At 38.2% G+C, this 25,217-nt stretch overlaps 1 protein-coding gene across 1 annotated transcript; it reads left to right on the top strand.

Annotated features, from left to right (window-relative positions):
- Positions 1 to 10,942: 10,942 nt before the first annotated feature.
- On the top strand, positions 10,943 to 13,475 carry LOC147621462 (uncharacterized). The gene is made up of 4 exons (XM_086824569.1): positions 10,943 to 11,070; positions 11,688 to 11,879; positions 12,033 to 12,107; positions 12,439 to 13,475. The coding sequence occupies exons 1-4, from the start codon at positions 11,068 to 11,070 to the stop codon at positions 13,276 to 13,278; spliced, it is 1,110 nt and encodes a 369-aa protein (XP_086680695.1). The 5' UTR covers positions 10,943 to 11,067; the 3' UTR covers positions 13,279 to 13,475.
- The last annotated feature ends 11,742 nt before the right edge of the window (positions 13,476 to 25,217 follow it).

The following is a 25,217-nucleotide window of genomic DNA, read 5'->3' as shown; positions in this document are numbered from 1 at the left end:
TAGAAATATGGTTTTATAAGGAAGGCTTTACAATACACCCTTTTGAATGATCAATTGTATATGAAAGGCAAGGACTTGATTCTGAGGAGAGTTCCAAACAGGGAGGAGATCTTTGCCATTATGGCCTCCTGCCATGAAGGGATATGTGGAGAGAATTTTACCTTGAATTTGATACTAAGAAAAGTTTTGATAGTTGGGTATGTATGGCCCAATTTGAGAAGGGATGTGTATCATTGGTGTAGGAACTGTGAACCTTGTTAGAAACAAGGCAGAAAGGTTTTGCAATATGAATTGAGAAAAAGTATTGTATCATATGGGGCTTTTGAGAAATGGGGGTTGGATGCAACTGGTCCTCCACCCACTACTGCTAGGGGCAAGACCTACATATTAACTGGAGTGCACTCTCTAACCAGATGGGCTGAAGCTAGATGTGTGAAGAATGTAACTGTTAAAGAGGTGGCCAAATTTGTATTTGAAGATATGTACTAGATTTGGCATGCCATTAGAGCTGTTGACATACCAGGGGCTTGGATTCAGAGGAGAGGTTGTACAAAAGCTCATGCAAAAGTTACATATCACACATAGAGTTTCTACTCCTTACTATCCATAATACAATGGATTGGTAGAAAGATTCAATGGAGAGTTGTGTACTATGCTGACTAAGTGTGTGGAGGGACATCCCAAGCAATGGGATTTGCATGTTTCTTCAGCACTATGGGCGTACAGAAAAGCTGTTAAATCAACTACTGAGTTTTCACCATATCATCTTGTTTTTGGGAAAGAGGCTATGATGCCCATTGAAGAGGCTACTATGGGGTTACAGGACAGCTATTAAATCGGCTACTTAATTTTCACCATATCATCTTGTTTTTGGGAAAGAGGCTATGATGCCCATTGAAGCTGAGATTCCCAGTTTATAGTTTCTTTTGAAGCATCAAGATAGTGGTTTGGATGTGTATAAAGAGAGATTGCTGGATCTACAAGAGTTTCAGGGATTTCCTGTAAGCCCTTTGTCACGTCTCTCTATGCGATTGACGGCACATTTGCTACCAATGCGGGTTGGTAAGTCTCACCCCACACCAAGCTCGGGCCTACTTGCTACCCAATTTTTTTAAGGCCCACTTTCGGTACAAAACCCTTGTCCAAGGGTACCAAAAAAAAAAAGAGAAGAGAGTCGAAGAAAGTAGAATGCCAAGTGTAGAAGAAAGCAGTGTTGGAGTCTTCACTAGAACATGCTTCTACAAGGGCCCACCTTTTGCCCCATGCCCATACATTACCTTCAATATCCACGAGCTCTAAATGTAATAGACACATGCACTTTTCTTTCACACACCCATGCACATCACCTACAAAGACACATAGGCACTGTACTTTCACAAACCAATGTTGAGCCTCATTACCGATAACCCTCTAGGCACATTTTTGGATGGGAGGACCATGGAAGGCGCAAGCTTGGCCCATGGTGTATCTCACCATCTAGACCTTTTTATAATTAGCAAGACCCTTCCATGCCTCATCTTTAACCACCCCACCCGTTCAATGCACTTCAGCACATGCTCAATTAAACGTCAAGTCCATTAGCCACTCGGCTCCCTTATAGCTCTGGGCACCAATCCCCTAACAGGGCTCTAACAAGCTACTGATCTTGAATCCCTACAGAAGGGATGCCAAGTACATTTTGAAGAAAGCAATTGTGTTGGAGAAGTATACCCACATGGGCACACATTCTATCAATCACCTGCATAGTATGGGCATCACTTTTTTTTTCACTTCTTGCATTTCAAGTTACACATAAATACACCTGCACCTAAACTTGTCAGCACTAACCCTCTAGGTATGTCTCTAGATGGGGGGGACCATGGCAGTTTGCAAGCCTGGATCATGGTACGACCCATCGCAACCCTCGACCTTGTACCTCCAACATGCTTCCATGCATATATCTACTTTGACTCCAATTCACCACCAACAAAACCTCACCCTAGCCTATGTATTCATCAAGCAAAGCCCCATTTGGGAATAATACCCTATCGTGATAAGCTATCCAAAACCTCCACCTATCCATGCCAATCATTTCCATGGGGTCTGAGCACTCATTCCATCATGTCATGCTAAGCTATCCCATACCTCCACCTACCCATGCCAATCATTTCCATGGGGTCCAAACACTCGTTCCACCAAACACAAGCTGCATAATACTACTTTTACCAAATACCTCATATTGAAGGTTCCACACCAACTCCATAACTAACAAAGGCCCATCATGAGGAACATCTACATTGCTTATCACTTTCCATGTTGCCTCAACAAGCTGCATGCCCCATCAGGGTTGCCCAAAGCTTCCCATCATTTTGCACTATATCTGGCTATCAATTGGTCATGACCTAACCACATAACCTTGGCCTACCAACTCCATGAAATATCCTAGACCATCCATACTATCCACTTGTTTTGGTAACAACTTCACCACCTGACTTGGATGACACGAGGATGCAATCACTATTAAGAAGGGGGGCATGTTAACCACTCCATTGTTTCTGGTTTTGCCCCAGTTGACCTACCGTAAGGCACTTTGCCATCTTACCTGCACAAGAATGGACACTTAACTATTGTAAAGCAGTGCTAGAATATATAAATTGGCCTTACTATACGCCTAATGTCAAATAGGGAAAGTCTATGGACTTACTCTACAGAGTTGTTTAAGACTAGTAATAGAGGCCGGACCATTTTTAAGTTTGGCCAGTCTAGTGTGAAAACTAGTCACTTGTATATAAGTCATTTTTGACAATAAATCGTTTCCATGTTTGACAATAACCAATGGAAAATCGTTTCCTTACAATATTTTTCTTGTGAGCTCTCCTTCATTTTTGACAATAAGCAATGGACAATCATTCCCTTACAATAATTTTCTTGTGAGCTCTCCTTCATTTTTGACAATAAGCAATGGGTAATCATTCCCTTGTAATAGTTTTCTTGTGAGATTTCTATCTTCCCTCTTCTTGCTTGCTTTTTTACTATTGAATCTTACTTTCTTTTGGTAGATTCATGCTAGATAGGTTTGATTGTAGGTGGTCTTGTTGAACTAGCTTCCTCTTCTCCCCTACCTTTTGTGAGAGAGAAACACTATGAAGACGAATCTCTTCATGCCTCCATCTAGGCATCGAGAGCTCTCTCTAAACCCCTTTGGCATTTTGGCATGACAATGGAATGAGGGCATGATGGATGAGCTGATGCACCCACACAAGAAGTTGCGGACTACAGCTTGAAGTAAGACCCAATGACATGTGCTTTGGGGCAAGGCTAAGAAGCTCTTGACTTGAACGAGACTTGAACATTTGGGTAGGATACAAGTGAATCTCTATGTGCATGTAAACATGCTAAACAAGAACCTCCATGATATCATCACTTCAATGTTTAAAATTTAACCTTTCCAATAAACAATTCATTAGTATCTCTAGACTTTACCCTAAACATGCCTTGAGTGCTTGGTTGCATAAACACCCATGAGTACTAACTATAATATTTAGGAATCTACTTCTCCTCATCTTTTTTGTTTGAAACTCCATGATGTAGATAGTTCTTCTTGAGTTTCTAATCTTTTGATGTCTTAATACCTTTGCTATATCCAATAGAGGATCACACAATTTTTGTAATATAAAGCTTCAAAGCTAATAAAATAATGTCAAATATCTCCCTATAGAGCAATAAGAAAACCTATATTCTACTAGATGGCTGAAAGAATAAATGTGCACTTAACCATTACAAATGCTTTAGGTGAAGAAACATTTCATACCTTTCACATTACTTGAATTTTTACCATTCAAATAGAAAATTGACAGTATTGTTGTGTTGTTTTTCTAACAATATTTGTATGTTTCTAATTGAACATGGCTCTTAAAACACTATAATATAGTTAGAAAAATAATAGGAAAACAACTCTCAAAGTCTCTCGTGTCTATAGGAGAAGAAAGACCATCATGACCTTCCAAAATTGCCACATAGGTAAAATGTAATCTCTTCTCCATGTTCTGTTGCTAAAATAACTATCATAAAGGACCTTCTCCCATACATGAAACACTAAGGCAAAAACTTAGGTTTGCTATACACCTAGGCTTTCTTGACCACATTATTTCTGACACCCCCACTTGATCAAGCATCAATATCACACACTATGTGCTTGACCAATAGACTCACATAGAATTTAAGACTCAACAGAGGAACCACCAACTCCACTAATCACTATATATGTAGATATCGATTAACTCATTAACGAGTCACACAAAAATAGGCACACATGCCTTTAAATTTGTATGTCGATAAAGAACTACCCAAGAATGCTTGCTTTGCATGACACATATAATTACATGCTACCATCGTTTCACTAATGAAGCTCCCATCAAGGACACATGTGCTACTTGCCAAAGTTTTATTTCACATGGCACAATGCTCACTAAGGTAGTTTTCTCCTCATCATAAAACAAGCACCAAAACTGCTTCTAAAGCCATTCATCACATAGCAAACCACTAAGGTTCTTTTCTCATGGCACAATGCTCACTAAGGTTGTTTTCTCATCACAAAGCATAAAAATTGCTTCCAAAGTCATTCATCACATAGCATAGGAACATTCTCCTAAAACCACTAAAGTTCTTAACCTCAATCACTATAGCGCATTTTTTAATCTTCTAATCACCAAATGACTCTCCATTCACATTTTAAACTAGCCGCATGAATTCGGTGTGCACACACACTTAAGTGTCTATAGGAATCAACCACATAAATGACACCATAGAAGACACCTATACAAAAATGATGCCTAGTTGCTCATGCTTGATGCTTCACACAGCTACACTCCTAATACCCATCATGTGATGCCACACAAAAAGAGCACAACTTAGAGTTTGGAGTAGCACACAAATCTACACTCCTTCTATAACCCATATGACTTCCACAAATCTACCCACAAAGATCACTTTCTCACAAACCACCAAAGAGAGCTCTCTCTCTTGCTTTTATAAATCATGGAAGCTCTCTTTACTCACTAAGAACTCTCTCAACACATAGGAAACACATCATAGGAAGCTCTCTTTTCTCACCAACAATTCACTCAACACATAGGAAACACATCATAGGAAACTCTCTTTACTCACCAAGAATTTTCTCAACACATAGGAACACATCACAAGATGTAAATCGCCTAACTACCCACTAAGATGAAGCATTTAGAAAGAATGCACAATGCCAATCTAGCCCATGGAACGATGCTCTAATCCCATGTTAGAAAAAACAACTCTCAAGGCCCTCATGCTCAAGAGAAAAAAGATTAGCATGATTCTGACATAGTAATCACCCACCTTCTATTATATATATATATATATATATATATATATATATATATATATATATAGAGAGAGAGAGAGAGAGAGAGAGAGAGAGAGAGAGAGGATTAGCCTCTTTACATAGAGCTTTCAAAACTACCACATAGGTAACATCCAATCTCCATGTTCTCTCGCTAAAAGAATCGCATAAAGGACTTGTTTAATCAATGGGGTAAAAAATAATGTTTGCAAATACATTTATGCTTACTTGATCACATTATTTATTTGTATATACACAAAACATTACTCAAATGAGATGTTATCATATCTTTTTGCAAAATATACAAATAGCTAATTTAGAGCAAGAAAGCAATATTTGTACCTCCCTAATATAAAATCTTACACATCAATTAAGATACTAATGACAAATAAAAAGTGGCCAATACCTTTCTCCTTACTCAAAATCTTTGATTAGTGAACCAAACAGACTGGACGCCATGATAATCTACGTGTCTTGTTGTCTAAACTTGCTAAAGTTTTATTAGAATGTTGTATAACTAGATTGTAAGCTTTGTGTGAAATTTGCCTTCAAAAAAAGTAGAGAATGAAGAGATATATGGCAATAAATTTTGATAGCTAAAAAAGGGAAAAAGGAAATGAAATTTGTAATTTAATGTGAAGATTACCTTTCTATTTAAGGTGAGGACAAAGAGGTACATTTGAGTTTTTTAAAATATGATGCACTAATATAATATAAGAGATGCTTAATTATGTATTATAAGATTCTAAAAGATCCATGTGACATGGAACTAGAATCCAAGCTCTCTAAAGACCCACTTTTAAAATAATAATAATCTTAAAGGGCCCCTTTCATCGTGTTCTTCTTTTACCTCAAATTTGTGTAACTTATTTTGATAGTGCATGATTTGAATACACACACATAGACACAGGCATGATTTGATATACACACATATATACATGCATGCACATGAGCGCGCACACTTGCACACACACATGCACATACACACATGCATGCGCGTGCGCGCGCGCGCACACACACACACACACATGCACATGCACACACACAAACACACGTGCACATATACCCACACACGTGCATATGTGCGTACACAGACACCCACACACGTGTGCATACACGCACGCACGCACGCACACACACAATTATGGTTACATAGTCTTTCTAAATCATGGATCATAAGGTTGCTCATTTTTTGTTAATAAATGTAGCTTCTATACTAATTGAGGTGATTTTTCCCTAGCATGCTCATTCACAACCTCTTATATCTTAGAATGTAATGTTTCACATTTTTATGTAACAAAATTATGTGGTAAAGCATTATTTACAGAATTGGTAATGTTAAGTGATTCACACACACCACTTTGTGTACAACATAGCCCTTTCAATATTTTTAACTCTATGCATTATTTAATTTTTGGTTTGTCTAAAATGTTATGGTCTCTAAAACATGTGCTACATTTAACTTGTTTCTTGGTTTTCAAATTTAATGCTCCAACTTTATAAGGAATAAGTCTATTCTATTTATTTTATCTTTGAGTGTCTCATTTTGGTTATGCATAAAATACTTGAAAAGTTTATGATAAATTTATTTAAATTGAAATATTTGATAGTATTAAAGTGTTTATTTTATCTTTGACCGTCTCATTTTGTTTATGCATAAAATAATTAAAAATATTATGATAAATTTCTTTAAAATCTTAATTTTTAAACCTTGACATTTTCTTGTTTAAATTGGGTTAATTGAGTTGGCTATACCATAGTTCTCTTTTCGATACACCAATCTAAAACCAACACTTAGTTCTCTTAATACACCAATCATAAAATTAAACATATGAGCCGATTTGGTCTTCTCATCACAAGTATTCTAAATGGATTTAAGAGTGGTTATTGATAGACATGGTGCCCATAACTACTTTTTCACACACAGAGTTAATGGGATGGGTGCTACCCCCTTACACACCAAAAAAGTGTTTGGAGACAAAAAGCTCACTCATTAGTCTTAATATTAGTATTAACCAATCATTATAAAAGGTACATTTTTTATGTGTAGGATTATGCCATTTTTGGGGTGGAGTTGTGCAAAGAGTGTGGCTCGACCTTTGCTTTCACCTTACCATGAGACATTCCTATATGGTAGGGCAAGGGAGAAAATTTCCTAGGCTGCTACCTATAAAAAGCCTAATACTTTCATTGAATAGTTTGGACCATATAAAACATGTCTCCCATTCTTTAAATTATTAATCAAAACATTAAGCTTATTTTGATAAGGTGATTAATTCAAGATGAATAAGTCTTTTTAACTTTTTGAGTCTCCCTTGATAAAGAACCCCGAAAACCCCCAATCTATTGAATAGTTTGCAATGTATAAAATATGTCTCCCATTCCTCAAATTATTAATTGAAACATAAAGTTTCATTTGATAAGGTTAGAAATCATGCCTTTATAACTTTTTGAGTGTCCCTCGATAAAGAATGCCCCCCCCCCCCCCCCCCCCCCCCCGCGGGCACTTTTTCCTTCTTGAAGAGGCATAAAATGAAGACAACCATCCCCTTCCAAAACCTTTTACAAATCTTTCAAAGATATCCCTAGTGCTGCTAAACATGAAAATATTGGTCCATACTTGCATGCATGTGAAATGAAGACACCCGCACTTGCAAAAGATAGCCATAGTGCACCCAAGCATGGGGATATCAGTTAGTGTCAAAACTAGGTCCTTTCAAGAATTTGCACGATATTCAAACATGTCACATATCATGGAGAGGGCCAAACAAACATGAGCTTATTGCAATGATTGCTTTTAAATTAGATATATACCCTTATCTTAATTGAAATTTCCAAAATAATCCAATAGAGCGAATAGAGATTGATGTTAAAATTATAGATCAATATACATGTTGTGCTCTTTGTCTCGAGGATACTATGTTAGTCTACTATATATTGTTATAAAGTATTCGAGCTTATTATTTAAACTTTCTAACGGTGTACTAAAGTTGGATAGATCTTATAAGCAACAATTGTTTTTATCTTGTATGTCACTCACACACACACACACACACACACACACACACACACACACACACACACACACACACACACACGCACACACACACACACACACGCATGCACACACACACACACATGCACGCACGCACACACGCACGCACACACACACACACACACACACACATGCACACACAAACTTTATTTTCTCATACTTTAGGAAGTTAATTCAAATGATGACAAATTTACATTTACTTTGTGAATTATCTCTACACCTAGCAAATACTATTTGATACCTTCAAAAATATATAATGAATGGCATTTTTGAGACAATATGTTGTCGAAACACTTTTATTATTATTAGGGATGCATTTCTTATTAAACATCATGGGGACTTGTTCATCATTGTCTCTTCTTGTGACTAAAAAAACAATACCAATTAACATAGTCAATTTTAACCTTTCTTACCAATTTACAATTTTTAAAGTTGAAGCCTTAAGAGCCCTTCATAACCCTTCACATAAGGGAATGCAAAGTTCTACCCTCTAAAAGAAAAGCAAAACATTTTTTTAATATGCACTTCTTAGATGAAAACAAACAAAAGTGGTTAAAACTCTATACTTCAAATGGAATAATGGGGCCACCCTTCAAATGTGAGATTCTGTACCAAATATTCACATCCCACATGCACGGCACATGCAAACACTTAGGGGCTAATAAGGGATTTTGTACTCTTTGTTGAAGTCCCTATATAGAATAATTAAACTTAGCATGTATGCTTGTAACCTACTTTCATGTGAACACTTAGTATGACTTGTTTGATAAGGGACTTTGTACTCTTTGTTGATGTCCCTATATGGGATATTAAACTTAGCATGCATGCTTGTAACCTACTTTCATGTGAACACTTAGTATGACTTATGTGATAAGGGACTTCGTACTCTTTGTTGATATCCCTATATGGGATAATTAAACTTAGCATGTATGCTTGTAACCTAGTTTCATGTGCATACTTAGTATGACTTATGTGATAGCAAAATGGAAAATGCAAACCAAAATTCACATGGAAGAAAAGAACCAAAGTGCATTTCTTGCTACCATCTAGACTATTGTGCTTCTTTGATATATGGAAGTTTCGAGTACTTTAGGGAACACAATAAGAACAATCAAGAGTTCCTTTATGGGAGACATCTTTTTTGTCTCAGACCTCATGCTTTTATGTTGGGAAGTTGGGGTTCATTGCGGTTGGATGTAGATTGATTGGACACATAAAGTTTTCTCCATGCCTTAAGGAACTTTATAAAGGTGAAAGATTGAGGGGCCCAAATATGATTATAACGAGGGTGGGATGGGGTGGGATGCACAACCAAGGTGCAAATTAAGTGGGGTGCAATGATGGGAAGTAATGGTTGAGGGGTATGAGGTGGCATGTCTAAAGGCAAGGAGAATGTTACACTTAAATTTAGTTTATGATAGAAGGCTAGTTGCTATAGAGAGGGACATATGTGTCTTTTAGTGTCGTAGCCAAGTTAGTGGACCATATATAAACACCAAAGAGTAGAATTGGGACTTGAACTAGGGTTCTCTTATTTAGGAGCTAATGTGTAAAATTGCAATGCTAGCATTCCCGAGAGAGAGAGAGAGAGAGAGAGAGAGAGAGAGAGAGAGAGAGATTAACATCTACAAAAGACCCTAAGGGTCTATGAGATCATGAGCGATACAATGATACCATGGGTATACTAAACCATGGAAAAAGTAACCCAAAGAAAATGAAAAACAACTATCATTAGTGTATGTACATGTGATATCAACATGACCCTGTGTATGAGTTAAACTAGCCATGATCAACTAATTGGCAATGCTCACCTCAGCCAGTATCGATCTCATGTGGCCAAGAGAATATCATGCACAATGACCTTTGTGTGACGGAAGCATGCCATGGTGTTGAAGAGCTTCCTAGATTTGTACGTCGGAGCAAGGGTCGTGATGCTCTGGGCTAGGGGTGTCTTGCCCGAGAGAGAGAGACAGAGAGAGAGAGAGAGAGAGAGAGAGGTTCTATGTTCTTAAAGAGTTTTTGCAAAATATAATTATACACACAAAAGGAAGAGAGAGAGAGAGAGAGAAACATAAAGAGAGATACTTCTCGAAATGAAGGACACACACACATTGCCACCACCATCACCACTAGTACCACCATTGTGACAAGATGTTTGGATGGGCAGAGTCATGGACGGGGTGGAGTGTAGAAAGTGAAATAGTTGGGGTGCACTAAAAGGGTGAAAAGCTTGACAAAAGCAACAAGGGAAAAATGCAACAAAAAATTGAGAATCTAAGGTGAGGAAAGCCATGAAAATATAAATGGTAAATGAGTCGGATTCAAGTGCTAAACGCCTAAGTTAAAACAGCACGCGGTTTGAAGTGAAGTTAGGAGCGACGTTTAAGGAGCAATTTAAGTGGCTAAGAGCCGTTGGATCCTGAAGATGGACGGCTGGGATGAATTCAAGTTGCCTCTTCTCCTTCCTTGTAGTACTACTTCACTATCTTATTACATCCACCATCCACATTTTGAGCTGCCCTCTTCTACCCCTTCTTCTTTCTTGTTTCTGCGTTTCGGCCATTGATGAGCTCTACAATAGCCATAGCCATAGACATAGCTTGAGTACTACCCTTCGAATGCCCTTCTGCCCATTCTGAAATCTCCTCACTTGGCTTCAATGGTGCGCATCCTTCTTCTCTTTCTTGCAACGTCCACTTTTCCCTCAATTGGGCTTATCTCTGTTCCAATTGGTGCAGAGCTTTCAACAGGGCTGAAACTCTCCATGCTCGTTGAACTCTTTGTTTGGATTGGATCTCTGCCAAATCCAAAATTTCATTCTAAATTTAAGTTTGGGTCTTTGGCAAGCTTGAATTCTTCAATGCAGAATTATCTTAATCTTCGTCTTATGAAGTCTACCATGACTTATTTGGGCCTAGTTTTGAATTGGGTATTTTTGCCTATTAGGGTATAGTTTGAGCTCAATCTGGATTCAGTTTTGCTCCTTGAGTTGGGTCCTCTTCTTGTGCAGTGTTAAATTTAATTGTTAGATTTGCGTTTTGGGACTTTGCGCTATTGTAGTTGTAATTCATTTACCCTAATCATAAGCTTCTAATTTAGTATGGCTCGTGTTTAAGCCTTGTTTAGATGTGGCTTCTTTCATTGCGTTTAATGGATATTATGATTTACGTTTAACTTTTTAAATCCAATGATAGAAATTCTGATACGGTGTTTTGGGTGTTTTTAACCATATTTGATATTCTTTTTTTTTTTTGGTTGTTGTTGACAATATATGTACAGCTAGGGTGCGCTCTGCCTCCTGTGCTCCAGAAGCCAGAGTGGCTGGATGCCTTGCTTTCTGAGAAGTTTTTCACAGCGTGTGAGACCCATAAATCTGTGAAAAAAAACGAAAGAAATGTCTTCTGTGCAGATTGCAGTGTGGGCATCTGCCAACACTGCGTGCCAGACCACGACTCCCACAGGCTCCTTCAGGTCCCAACAAATCTGGGATCAATTCGCACACATCTTTAATAATCAAAAGTGTGCAGGAATTATTATGGGTATTTTAAGAATTTTAATTAAGTATAAGTTTTTTTTTTTTTTTGGCTTCTCTTGTACCTAAGTTGTTTTTATAAATTTTGGCAGATCCGCAGATATGTGTACCATGATGTTATCAGATTGTATGACATTCAGAAGCTGGTTGATTGTTCTTTTGTGCAGGTAAAAAGAATACCATGTAATTGGGTAGAGAAAACAAATTTGATCCAGGTTAATTTAAAAAAAATCAGTATGATCGTAATTAATATGGAAATTTTTCTCTCTTTGTGATGATTCACTGCATGTAATTGCAATTTTCATAATTACTGTTGATCTTTAAGTGCAAAAAAAATTGGGCAAATGAAGGTTTGAGGCAGGATAGTTCAAAAAGATTTGTGGCTCTTTTTTTTTCCCCATTTTATTAAATAGCTGTTGCAAATCGATCAATTGAATTGCTATATACATCGATTTCGCTTTTTTTTTTTTGAATTGAATTTTCATGTTTGGATGGCAGGCGTATATAATAAACAGCGCGAAGGTGGTGTTTTTGAACGAAAGGCCACAGTCTCGCCCATCAAGGGGGGTTGGGAATGTGTGTGAGAAGTGCGAGAGGACCTTGCAGGAGGGGTTCAGGTTCTGCTCGGTAGCATGCAAGGTTGATGCAGCAGTGAGGAGGGGCGAGGATTTGCATTACATTTTGCCGTCATGCAATTCATTGCACGTCTCTGCCCCCGCCGCCGCCGCCGCCGCCGCCTCCCCCGCCCACAGCGTCAAAGAAGAAGAAGAGCAGCTCTCGCCCAATTCTGTGCTCCTTCAGCCTCCCTCAGACTCCACCTTGCCTTCTTCGTCTGGCTCCACTGCCAATGATGAATCGGTCGCATTTGCCTCCTCTACTCGCGCCACTTCCACAAGCAAACTCGCTTCCCCCCGCCTAGTTAAACCTCCTTATCTGGCCAAATCAACCAACTTGGCCAAATCAACTAAATTGGCCAATTCAAAATCACCCAATTTGGCCAAATCAACCAACTCCCCCTCTTCCAATTCGGCCAAATTAACCCACTCCCGCTCATCCAATTCATCAATTCTGGCCAATTTGCCCACTGCCCTCCTTGCCAAATCATCTAAATTGGCCAATTCGCCCACCACCCGTGCTACCAAATCTTCTTTAACCCACTCTTCCAAATCATCTGCTGCATTGGCCAAATTGCCCACAACCCACATTACCAATCCATCTAATTTGCCTAAACCAGCCTCCACCAACTTCCCCAATCCATCTAATGATGTCAGGATGCCCCCACCCCCCTCCTCCAAGAGAAGAAGAAAAGGCACCCCCCAAAGGTCCCCCCTCTCCTAAACCTACTTACTATTTTAGGAATCTTTTCTCTTTGTCGACCCTTTTGGCTTGGTTTCCATCACCAATTTAAGTGGGAGAAAATCACCTCGATTTACTCAGGAGGTTACCAAATTTTGCAGCCCACAAACAAATCTTTTTATAATTTTATATTATGAGCAGGCAAAATACGTTGCAGTTAATGTAGAGTTTGATGTATAGCCCACATTTTTGAGATGGAACTCAATTCTCTTAAGCAAATCTGATGCTCTTTTTACCTCGATGCAATGCCTAATTAATCCTAGGTGGTTGACGGATCGAGAAAACGCTACTCCTCTTAAATTTAATTGAATTTTCCGAAAATAGGGTGTTAATGGTTGAATTTCGGCCATATGAAAGTGCTAAACAATCAAGGACTCTTGGGTGAGCCAGTTTTGAAGTGCAAATTGAAAGGAAAAATTGAGATTGTTAGGAGTGGTAATGAGCTAATGAAGGAAATTGAAGTGAGAATATGATAGATTAATCTTTTTTGTGCATGTTTTTATACCAGGAAAATGCCAGATGGTGTGAAAGTTTGATGATTTATGTAACCTCCAAGATTTGAAGTATAGGTATATATGTGTGTATATAATCTATGAGTATATGATCTGTCGACTTATATATATATATATATATGGTGTTGGGCATTAAAAATAAAGCTGCATAGTGCTGTTAGATTGGATTGTGGGCTGGGCACGTAGTATACTTACTCCACTGGAATGATGAATGTGAGTAGTTGCGTGCACCTGCTATTTATTTATATAATAATATAAATCATAAAATACGCAGTGTGCAGCAGAGTAACTAGTATTTAAATGAGTAATCAAATATTTAAATGGGCACAGTGAAGACAAAGAGCGGTTTTGAGGCAGAGAAAAGGGTACGTACTACTACGTGACCGTAGGCCTGGATAACTCCGAAATTAGGGATTTTTTCAGGAAAAAAAGAATTGATAATCAGGAAAATAAAAAAATTTGTAATAAGTCCTTTTTCAGACGGTTTTTATACTTTAATACTACTATTTAAGGGTTTTCAAAAAAAAGGGGAAAAAGAAGAAGAATGTTTTGCTTGAACAGAAAAACCAAATTAAATAACTCAGATTATTCGTTCCCCCTTGCGGAGGGGGTCAGATTAATTTCAACCTTTTCAAAAAAAAAAACTCAAAAGAAATATCAAATCGATGAAGATTTCGAAGCCCCAACTAAAAAGTGAAAATGATGAGCATGTAAGAAGCCGTAGGTGGGTGTGGTACAGAAAAGTAGGTCAAATTTGAACTTAATGAATTTAATTTTGGAGCTTTTTAGGGTGGTGGGCTGCTGATCTTATTATTATTATTATTGTAATAATTTGAAAATTCGGACACATTCCCAAAAAAAGGCGTGCCAACCTTCCCTGCATGAAATTTCTCAAAAAAAGGTACCAATCTATTTAAAATAAAATCTTGTGTGTTATCAACTTTTGGGCAGAGATTCATTTCTCTTTAAATATTTTTTTTGAAAAGGCTGGGCAGAGATTCATATCTGTTTAAATATAAATCTTTTTTTTTTGAAAAGGCTGAATAAGCTACGAGTTCCAAAATGAAATTGTGGGCAGAGGCTCATTGCTATTTACTTAGTCTTTTTTTTTTAAAGATTGGAATTAATGGGAAGATTTTTACAAAAAGCTTTTTATAAAGAAGCTTAAATTGTTATAGCTCAACTAGCTGAAGGATAGACTGAATCATCTTAAATATCTCAGATGTTGAGTGCCATAGTTTCTTTCTTGTTTGACTCTATTTCCTTAGCCACTTCGATTGCCTCATTGTTGTTGGCAATGATAAGGTCCAAGTCCATTCTCCCTTCGGATTACTTCCAGTTTTGCCATCTCCTTCATCAAATTTGACTTGGCCTCCTTTAATGCTATTCTCATTTGCACATATAGACAATGCTTCAGGCCATGCATCATATTACCTAGTTCACGTTGGAAAACCCACTGATTCCTATTTATTGAGACTGTCCACAGGTACGCAGCCCTAACAAAATTCCAAAGATCTAAGGACAGGCCATCACTTTCTCCTAAAAGTATCTCTTTCCAGCTGAGGTCCTCCGAGTGGACGGGGGCAATTATGGTGGACAAGAATCTCAAAGCTCCATGTTGGAAGGGTAGGTTATAAAGAGGTGAGGGATTGTTTTTGGGGTGCACCCTACATCTTGGACACTGACCGTCCCCTATACCAATCTTGTGAGCTCTCTCGTTGGTCCACAAAGCTCGGTGAAGGATTAGCCCTAAAAGACATGACATTTTTGGGGGGGTGATGTTGCTCTAGATTTTCTCAAATCTATACTCCCATTGTCTTCTATCCCAACTAAGCTGCCATCTAAAGTTTAGCTTAATGTGGAGGGGGGGGGGGTTTAGTTTCTTGAAGTAGGGGACAGGCCAGAGAGAATCTTTCCCTTTCCATACAATTGCCCTTATCTTGAATGGGCCTTTGTGATGGATAAAGGCTGCCAAATTACTGTTCCATAGAGAGATTCTTGCAAACACGAGGTTGATATCTGCCTCATTGAGTCGAAACTTTTCTTGCATCAATCTAGGGGACAATCATCCATTATCTTGAGTGCTCCACAGGTCTACCCAAGTTCCTATTCCTTTTTTTGAGAGTTTGTATGCTGTTGGGATCTGATCATAAGAGATACTGTTTTGATAGACCACCGAGAACCAGACTGAATCCATGTGATAGAGGTCCGTCGCCCCAATAGGGCTTTTAGGTTATTCCATGCTCTCCAGAATCCCTTTATGAGAGGGTTGGGTTTGATTTGCAAGTTGTTGAAGAATAAGGTCAAAGTCTATTCCATTTTGGGAATTTGGCGGCCGCCGAGAAGAGGGGGGAATTCCTATGGAGAAGCTGGGCCCAATCTTCCTTAGGTTTGTGCATGCTTCTGATGATCCATTTGGCAGCCATTCTGTCAGAGCCAACTCTCCCAAACCTCCTCCTTTTTTAGGCATGGATAATAGTTTCCATGCAACTTTGGGGTTACTTATTGTGTTTTCAATTTTTCTATTAAAAAAAATCTTTTCTTTAAAGAATGGAATTAAATTAGAGAAATGGGAAGATTTTTTTACAAAATAGCTTATTTATATAAATATCTTATTATTTTTACAAAAAAAGCTTTTTATAAAGAAGCTTAACTTCAACTAGCTCAAGGATAAACAGAATCTTAGCCCTAACAGAATTCCAAAGATCCGAGGATAGGCCATGACTTTCTCCTAAAAGTATCTGAGGTCCTCCGGGTGGACAGGGGCCATTCTGTTGGACAAGAATCTCAGAGCCTCCACATTGGAAGGGTAGGTTATAAAAAGGTGAGGGATTGTTTCCGAGGTGCACCTACATCTTGGACACTAACCGTCCCCTATACCAATCTTGTGAGCTCTCTCGTTGGTCCACAGAGCTTGGTGAAGAATTAGCCATAAAAGACATGACATTTTTGGGGGGGATGATGTTGCTCCAGATTTTCTCAGATCTATACTTCCATTGTCTTCTATCCCAACTAAGGTGCCATCTAGAGTTTAACTTAATGTGGAGGGGGGAGGGGGTCAGTTTCTTGAAGTGGGGGATAGGCCAGAGAGAATCTTTCCCTTTCCATACGATTGCCCTTATATTGAATGGGCCTTTGTGATGGACAAAGGCTGCCAAATTGTTGTCCCATAGAGAGATTCTTGCTAACACGAGGTTGATATCTGCCTCATTGAGTCGAAACTTTTCTTGCATCAATCCTGGGGACAACTATCCATTATCTTGAGTGCTCCCCAGGTCCCCCAAGTTCCTATTCCTTTTTTTGAGAGTTTGTATGCTATTGGGATCTGATCATAAGAGATACTGTTATGACAGACCACCGAGAACCAAAGTGAATCCATGTGATAGAGGTCCGCCTTGAATCTTAGCTTGGGAGAAAGCCCCAAATAAGGCTTTTAGATTATTCCATGCTCTCTAGAATCCCTTTATGAGAGGGTTCCCCTTGGGTTTGATTTGCAGGTTGCTGAAGAATAAGGTCATGAAGGGAAGAAATAAAAATCTTATTGTTGGCATGCTATTTAATTTTTTTAAATAAAAAAACCTTAAATAGTAGTATTAAAGTGCTACATTATTTACATAAAATTGTGCTTTCAATTTGGCATTTAATATATATCCTATTTTGCAAAAAGAAAATCGCTAGGCACTGGTGTAACAACGAAAAATTTATGCACGATATGGATGCTTTGTACACCTAAAAATCTTCAGGAGAAAAAAAAACTTTACTGTTCGCAATTAGAAGTTGACAAAAAAGTACTAAAACCTTGTATTTTCTGAGCCGCAAAATTTCACGTATAATGAAAAGTAATGGAAATTTCCCTTATGTCTTGTCAAATGAGTTGTATATATATTTATGAATAACTACGTTAATATTTAAATCAATATAGACAGATATAGATATTTAAATCAACATATATATTGAGAGATACGGATGTATTTTAATTTTAAGATAACTAAACTACTATTTGCTGCTAATGGTGGCCAGGTTGAAATTTCTATTATTCACAGAAAGTGAAAAGGAAATAATAAACTCAATGGGAAATGCTGATGTGGTTATGATACAGATTTTTTTTTATTTTTTTTGCGGGGGCATTTAAAATTCTGCCTGGCGTTACGTAGGTTTTTCTTTCTTTGGTATGCTGCCGCGCTTTTTAATGAAAGGCACGAGCCCCCTTCGGATGTAACCTTCTCTTTCTTACAACTTTGAATTGGACCACCCGCTTCATTGATTGAAAACCACCCCTCCCTCTCCTCTCTCTATGTCATAAGCTAGCGATCTTTGACATATTCCTATCTCTATGCAAAGTACTGCTCCCTCTTTATTAAACTTATGCCATAGTACCTTCCCACCAAACTCCTTAATTACCCATTTTTAATCCACTATTTACATTGTAGTCTAAAGCTTGTAGGTGGCAATCTTGAGCGCTCTAGTGAAGGGAAAAAAAATCGACCGTTGAAGAGAGGATGCTGTGCTGCGCCTTGAGTGCCTCTCTCTCTCTCCTCTGCGACTGCTGCCCTGCCCAGAGGCTTGAAGCCCTCTGTATATTTACCTTCCATAGCACCCCCCCTCAGGTGCATGGGCACCGAGTGGTGGGGAGCCCCTACTCTACTCAGAGAACAGGGAACCTGCTCTGGGAATAAGTCATCTCAGCTTGCTAAGAACACACAAGCTACCTTTCAGCAGTTCCTACAATGGCCCCCGACCATGGATGGCAACAGAGAAACCATGCTGAAGTATGAGCAGGTGTTAGAAGACTTCATGGACACCAAAAAACAGCTGGAAGAGTCCAGAGCCCGAGTGGAAGAGCTAAATCTGATGTTGCTGCAGAAACAAGTCGAAGAAGAGACTCAAATCAACAAGCAAGTTCCAGCTAAGGTAATGGACACATCATAAAACCCTCTTCCATTAATACTGTGGTTTGTCTTCCACCTGAGCTGGTTCATAAACTGATTACACAGCCCGTTGTTTAGTTGGGTTAAAGTTTGGGCCAAGACCACCAGTAGATTTCCTTAGGGGGTGGGTCAAAGACAACTGGATTTCCATAGGTATCGAGGTAGAGATCATCCAAGCCCTCCCAAATGGGTACTACCTCTTTCTATTCAAGGACCCAAATATGGCCCTTAAGGTCCTAGGTTCAGGGCAATGGATGTACAGGAACATCCCATTCTGTTTCTTCAGTTGGTCCAAGAACTTTAACCCTCAAGGTCCAAAACCCTCAGCTTGCTTGGTGTGGGTTGAGCTTCCTAACTTGCCCTCTTATTTGTACCCTTGGCTAAAAAAAATTGTCTCCCCTATTGTTATATGTACATTATGTGCGCTATGTTACCCTTGGGCTCGGGGGTGGTTGGGTGGTTGAGTTTATGCCTGATTTATGCATGTTTATGCATAACAATCATCTAGAGAGATCTTAGGGTTTTAACAATGGTATCAGAGCAATCTCTATTTAATTGTTGTTGATATTTTTTTAAAGTAAATTTTAATATTTACTAATAAGAATATTATTTTGTTGATTTGTGTTGATGAATTTCACGTGGATCATCAATATGGCGATTGGAATGCGTGTTACTACAATTCAATGGACGAATCGACGTTGCGGGGGAATTCCGTGAGTTTAATACTATTTTTTCTTTTTTTAAGGTTTAAAATAAGCATTAATGGATTTTTTTAAAATAAAAATACCACATATTTTATGGTAGATATTTTTGGTAGAATGGATTCCCTGAATTTCTAGAATTTTTAGAAATTTTTTCTAAATTTTTAGGAATTTTTAAAGCATTTTTATGATTAAAAATATATTTTTTATACATTTTTTACGGGTTTTTTCCGCGGATATGCGATCAAATTTCTGTCTATTTTTTGCTGAAATGCAGTAGGGGACAGCATGTTGATGCATGAAATGCTCTCCCATGTGCGTGGGGTCCTCTCTGCCTCTCAAATCTAATTTTTTCTTCTTTTTTCCGTGAGAAATTCTCTTAAAAAAGATTTTTTAAAACATTAATCATAATTAATATTAATTATAATTAAGTAATGTTTAATTAAGAACTTTAATCAAATAATTAAAGCTAACCCATTTGTTAACAAGGAGAAAGAGAATGAAAGGGAGAAGAAGGAGAGGAAAGAGGGGAGAAGAAGGAGAGGAGGGAGTTTTTTTTACTCCCTCCCTCTCTCCTTCCTTGCGCACAGACGGGGGGGTGGGGGCTGCGCTGTAGCCAACAGGCAAAAAATCGCCCCCTCCCCTTAAAAAAATCAAAACCAATATAAGCTTAATTAAGCTTATTTTTATTTTTTATTTTTATTTAAAAAATAAGTTTTTATTATTAAAAAAAGGGCTTTTCATAATATTTCAAAAAAAAGCTTCGGAAAACCTTTGGCTTTCTGTTTTCCCGAAACCTTTTGGCTTTCCGAATTCCGGAAAAACTTTTGACCTTCCGTATTCCAGAAACTTTTGATCTTTCACATTCTGATTTTTTTTTTGGTCTTTTCATTTTCCCAAGAAACTTTTGGCTTTCCGTATTCCGGGAAAACCGTTGGAATTCCGAAATTTTTTTACCATTCGTATTCTAAATGCGTTCGGGGTAATTTAAAAATTTCAAAAAATTCTTGAAAATTAGTGGAAAATTAGACAAAGGTTATTTTAAATTTTGGAAAAATGTGGGGTTGGTGTTTGGCATGTGGTGTGTCCATTCGCGCGCCTGTGACCATTCAAATTCCTCTAAAATAATATTTTTTGACTTAGAAAATTAGAAAAATCCATTAAAATTATAAATTTTCATTGGATTTGAGAATTGTGGCGGAATTGGAAATTTCATGAACGATGGGATTCTCAAGAAAAATTAGGAATATTCTCGATATTATTTTTAAAAATCCTAAAAATTGGTATTTTTAAAATATGAATGGTATTTTGGAAAATTTAATTGCTAATTTTTTTTTGAAAAAATATAGGTTTGGAATGCTATAAGATAGGTTTGGTAAATTATCATATTTTGAGGCCCTATAAAATTAGGAAAAATTAGGAAAAAATCATGATAATTCTTTTTCTCGAGAATTTAATATTTTCGAGGGTTATTTAATGTTAAAGTACGTTTTCTCATGCTGACATTAGATAGATGCGGGTTATTCGCATATTATTAATACGATTATACCTCGTATCAATGGATATTTATGTTTGGATTAATTCTAAACGATGTATTCATGATTTTTTACAATTGTTTAGCCATTCTTTTTGGACATGTTCCTTAATTTCTTTTGATGGCTATAATTTGCGTTCAAAGTGTATTTCACCTTTGACACTTTTCCATGATAACTTATTTTGCACTTGTTTAAGTGTGGTTTATGCTTAATTTCTTAAGCTTAAGATAAATTCTATCATGGGTTAGTTGATCGGTTTGTTTTGGTGGATTTTATTGGATGTTTTCCAAGTTTTATATGGACTCATCAGGTGCTGCCTAGATTCTAGGGGTTTTTTATTGAGTGCTACACACATGTGTTTCACTTGTTTACTTTGGAGTTTTGCTTGAATGACACCACGTTCATATACTCCGGGGATTGATGAGTTGGCCACCAATTTTAATGCTTCTTTTGGCATGATTAATGTCCATTAGATGGTATGCATTGATTTTTATGATCAACTATGGTCTTTATGGATTCGAGGAGCTTCTATGCTTTTATCCATGGTTTTATAAGGATCTTTTGATCTTTTGAATAATTACATATGCTTTGAAGGTAGCATTTGCCTTCGTTTTTTGCACGTAATTTTGGAGTATATTCCTTGTACTCTTATACATATTCCAACTCGGATACCCAGTTGCTTATATATCTAGGTGAGTTATTTTTCTACCCTAACTTTATTGTGTTTTGGGTAGTTATCTCATTAGAAAGGCGCCAATAATTCAATTTCTTTTTTAATAATGTACTCAGAAGGAGTTATTCCTTGATGTAGTCTCAAGTATATAGAGACAGGTTTAGTATGTGAAAGTCTAGATAAGGCCATCTTATTCTTTTTATATAGGATTTTATTCATATTTCCTAGACGGCATACTAGGGAGTTTCAAATTGTTAAGGTATGTATGGGTGGTATCATGGTGGTATGGGACGCTAGTGATCCCTCACATATATTATCTTATGGGATAATTTGGGCTCAAGATGGTTGCTTTGCTTATATCACTTAGCACGTTGTCCTCAACATTCAAAGACAATCTTATTTTCTAAATTCACTAGAAGTTATATTGTGGGCATTCTCTAGATAAATTTCTTTTATCTATAGCCTGCATGTTGTGATGAGGGTAATCTCATCGGCATTTTCACTTGTTGAAATCTCTTTCTTTAGAGTTCAAGCAAGTTTATCTTGTTGTGTTCGGATAAGGAAATTTGGATTCTTCCTTTGTTGGCATTTCTTTCTCTAGTTCCGTACTTTAGGTGATTTATATAGTCAACCTGATTGTTTACGGATGGACATATGTGACTCATCGAGACGCTGATGACTCTCTATGTTGATATGGGTAACTCGAGACGTCGATTATTCCATATGTAGATGTGGGTATGTCGGGGCGCCGATGAATCATTGGTTTCTGCTGTTATAATGCCATGTTTTTCTACTTTATTCCGTTACAACGAGAAAGTTACTTTGAATGTGAATTTCTCTCTGATCATCTGCAGTCTGATGGGCAAACAGAGCGTATGAATCAGATTATAGTGTATATGCTTCGTGCATATGTCTCTAGAAAATCATCATATTGGAAAAAATATCTTCCAATGATAGAATTTGCGTATAACAGTTTTAAATATACGGCTATTGGTTTTAATCCGTGTATACTTATGTTTGGGTATCAACCCAGGGCACCTTCTTAAGGACATCGAGCTTGATGCATCGAGGGATTTCTTGCGAGATATGCAGGAAATGCTGACCGAAGCTCGGGATTCTATCAGGAGTGCTCAAGATAGGGCACGATTTTATGCTGATATGGGACGCTCATCTCGATCTTTTGAACCAGGAGCGTTGGTTTATTTTAATATTCCTAAAGATTTTCAGACTTTATCAATGGAAAAATGCTCGAATTTATCTCCTAAATATTGTGGTCAATTTTCGAGTTATACATCAGATTGGCACGGTTGCGTTTGAACTTAAAACTATGTTAGAGTTCATCCAGTCTTTCATATTAATAGTTAACACAGTTACTCCTCAAGAACTCGTTGAAGTCGAAGATTTATCCTATGTTCCACATGAACTTGATAAGGTTCTTGAATTCAGGGAAAGGAAACTTTCTAGTTGACTAATCCCTGAGGTTAAAATTTGATGGAAAGATAGGAAAATTGAGGATTCGACTTGGGAGTCGTTGAGATTGTTCAGCGCAGTTCTCCTTCTTTTCATTGCAAGAGTGCAATGTTTTGAGAGAGGGGAAGTATGTTATATGTACATTATGTGTGCTATGTTATATGCACATTATGTGTGCATATACTAGGGGCTAACCCACATTAGGCTTGTGAGAATGGGAGCATGGAAACAAGCTCTAGTGGAGCATGGGTTAGGACTAACCTTAAGGATTAAGGTTAGGGTCAAGCATCCAAGGGTCACACATGGGGAATGGAAAGTCAAGAGTCACTTGAGGGCCCTCCTATATAATAGGGACATGGGGGCACACTCAAGGAGGCTTGGGGGCTTGGAGGCTTGGAGGCGTATGCTATGGTCTCTTGTGTAGAGGTCCATATCTACTCATCTACCATTTCACACTATAGCTACATGTTATTGGATTGGAGTTATACCTCTTGATGGTATGGGACATCAAGGTAGAGGTATGATGTATTTCATTTATAATTCATGTGTGCATCCCTTGGGCTCGGGGGTGGTTGGGTGGTTGAGTTTATGCCTGATTTATGCATGTTTATGCATAACAATTATCTAGAGAGATCTTAGGGTTTTAACACCTATAGGGAAAGTGCTAGGCATGAGACCTAAGAATGACTACAACCCGGCTTGGCATCCTCAGATCCTTGTGGAAGTGGATCTAGATAGGCCCCTTATTGATGAGATTGAAATCAATTGCGGCGAGTATAACATCCAGCAAAGCATTCTATACAAACACCTACCCAACGCATGCTTCCATTGTGGAAAGCAAGGGCATGTTATCAGAGTGCCCTTCAAAATACCCCGATTTAAGTGCCACTAGTGCCCCTAATCTTCCCCTAGCCATCAACCAAGCTCAGCCTACTGGAGTGAATAAGAATATGACTGTGCCTTCTCCCCTTGTTCCCTCTACCTCAAAAGAAAAAGGAGAAAAGTTCACAGTACCCAATAGGAAGAAGACATTTAGACAGAATAGGGCGGGAAACCAAAGGGCATTTGCCAACTCCTTCGCCTTCTTATTAGACATCATCTCTGACCCTGATGATTAGGTTGACTCCCAAGAGATCAATCAATCCACGCCTTTGGATAGATCTAGAATTCTTGCCGAAACTAATCAAATGGACCATGACCAAGTGCTCCTGCCCCTCGCAATGATGGCTGGACCATTGGGAGATAAGCAAGACAGGGTTGAGCAATCTCTATCTGATACAGAAAACGGCTTGCCCAAAGAAATGGAGATAGTCAAGGATTTAAAAAGAATGCGTGCTCAGGTTGATCCACCACACCTCAAGCTGCATCCAAAGTGGGACCTAAAAAGGACAACTCCCAGAAAAAGGGCAAATGAGATGCACCACTTTGAATGTCAAGGGTTGATTGACCTTTCAAAAGTCCAACTAGTGAAACAATGGCAAACAAGGAAGATTTGACTTTATCGCTCTAACTGAAGTCAAAGTTCACGGGGATGAGCTTGAAAAAGGTTGCTCAACATCTCTAAAGAGCACATCTGGATCTACACAGCCCACTGTCAGGCGTCTGGAGGAGTGGCTGTGGGTATGTATGTGGACCATCAGAATGAACTGAAAGACGTGAGGATTGATACGTTTGATCAATGGGCTGCATTTGAATTGACAACCTTCTCCTTCATTGGGATATATGCTAGAGGTCCTCAGGCGGTCAAAATCAGAACTTGGGGCACCTTGAGAAGCATCCATGATCCTATCATTCTAATGGGAGACTTCAATATGGTGGAATCCAAAAATGACAGATTAAGAGGGCTGGGACATGTCATTAAAGGGGCAGAGCTCCTAGCCTGGCAGCGCACTGTTGATCACTTTGAGCTATGTGACGTAGGGAATATGGGAGACTTCATGTGGCAGAACTATGCCCATGGGGAATTAACCAGGAAAGAAAGATTGGACAGAGGATACATTAGCAAAACCCTCAGTAACTCCTACATCAGATGTGAATGTAGAACTGACATCTCTACTTGCCTCTCAGATCATTACCCCATGATATTAGTGTTGGACAACCAT

Source organism: Cibotium barometz, chromosome 30 (genome assembly GCF_041138505.1).
Source record: "Cibotium barometz isolate CiBa-2024 chromosome 30, ASM4113850v1, whole genome shotgun sequence".
In the NCBI taxonomy this organism is placed as follows: Eukaryota; Viridiplantae; Streptophyta; class Polypodiopsida; order Cyatheales; family Cibotiaceae; genus Cibotium; species Cibotium barometz.
The sequence above is the reverse complement of the archived record's forward strand: the minus strand, read 5'-3'. Positions and strand labels throughout refer to the sequence as shown.

What these genes read in the sequence shown, in the direction of transcription:
- LOC147621462 (XM_086824569.1), top strand. An exon ending in ACTCCCACAGGCTCCTTCAG is followed by an intron (nt 11,880 to 12,032) that starts GTCCCAACAAAT and finishes AAATTTTGGCAG; the next exon opens with ATCCGCAGATATGTGTACCA. An exon ending in TTGATTGTTCTTTTGTGCAG is followed by an intron (nt 12,108 to 12,438) that starts GTAAAAAGAATA and finishes TTTGGATGGCAG; the next exon opens with GCGTATATAATAAACAGCGC.